General features: G+C 33.2%; 1 protein-coding gene across 1 annotated transcript in view; it reads left to right on the forward strand.

The window, feature by feature from the left end:
* NUP205 (nucleoporin 205kDa) overlaps positions 1 to 558 on the forward strand; it is a 129,034-nt gene that overhangs the window by 11,868 nt on the left and 116,608 nt on the right. Inside the window, 1 exon segment of the mRNA XM_012642751.1 lies at positions 302 to 554. Within this exon segment, the coding sequence (XP_012498205.1) occupies positions 302 to 554 (253 nt within the window).

The raw sequence follows: 558 nt of genomic DNA on the forward strand, positions 1-558 counted from the left end.
TATATAATCAAAAAGTTCCTTAGAAACTTGAAAAATAGTATGCCATTTTGTGCGTTTTCTCCAGATTTTATAACTCAGAGTTTAGTAGAAACAGTTATTGCAAAGGTAGTATTAGGATAAAAAGTTGAAGGTAATGTAAAATGTTAGCTCATAAAGGTCTAATTCTAGACTGTCTAATAAGAAATACTTCTGTTTGTCATATTACCAGGTTATGTTATCATGAATAAACTTCTGTAGGTAACACTTGAGGACCTCTCTCCAATGTGCTATTTTCATTATGATTACAATTTTATCATTGTAGCCAAAAAATGTTCAACAGCATGAAAAGGTTCAGAAAGCCAGTACAGAGGGAGTCGCCATCCAGGGTCAACAGGGAACCCGACTTCTTCCTGAACAGCTCATTAAAGAAGCCTTTATTCTCAGTGACCTTTTTGATATTGGAGAATTGGCAGCTGTTGAGCTTCTTCTTGCTGGTAGGTTGACATCTAACTGAAACTATGGTAAAGTAGTACAGAATTATAAAATTATTCACTGATATTTTAAAATATTATATTGTTT

The sequence above is a fragment of the Propithecus coquereli genome, unplaced genomic scaffold (genome assembly GCF_000956105.1).
Source record: "Propithecus coquereli isolate 6110/MARCELLA unplaced genomic scaffold, Pcoq_1.0 Scaffold186, whole genome shotgun sequence".
Classification (NCBI taxonomy): domain Eukaryota; kingdom Metazoa; phylum Chordata; class Mammalia; order Primates; family Indriidae; genus Propithecus; species Propithecus coquereli.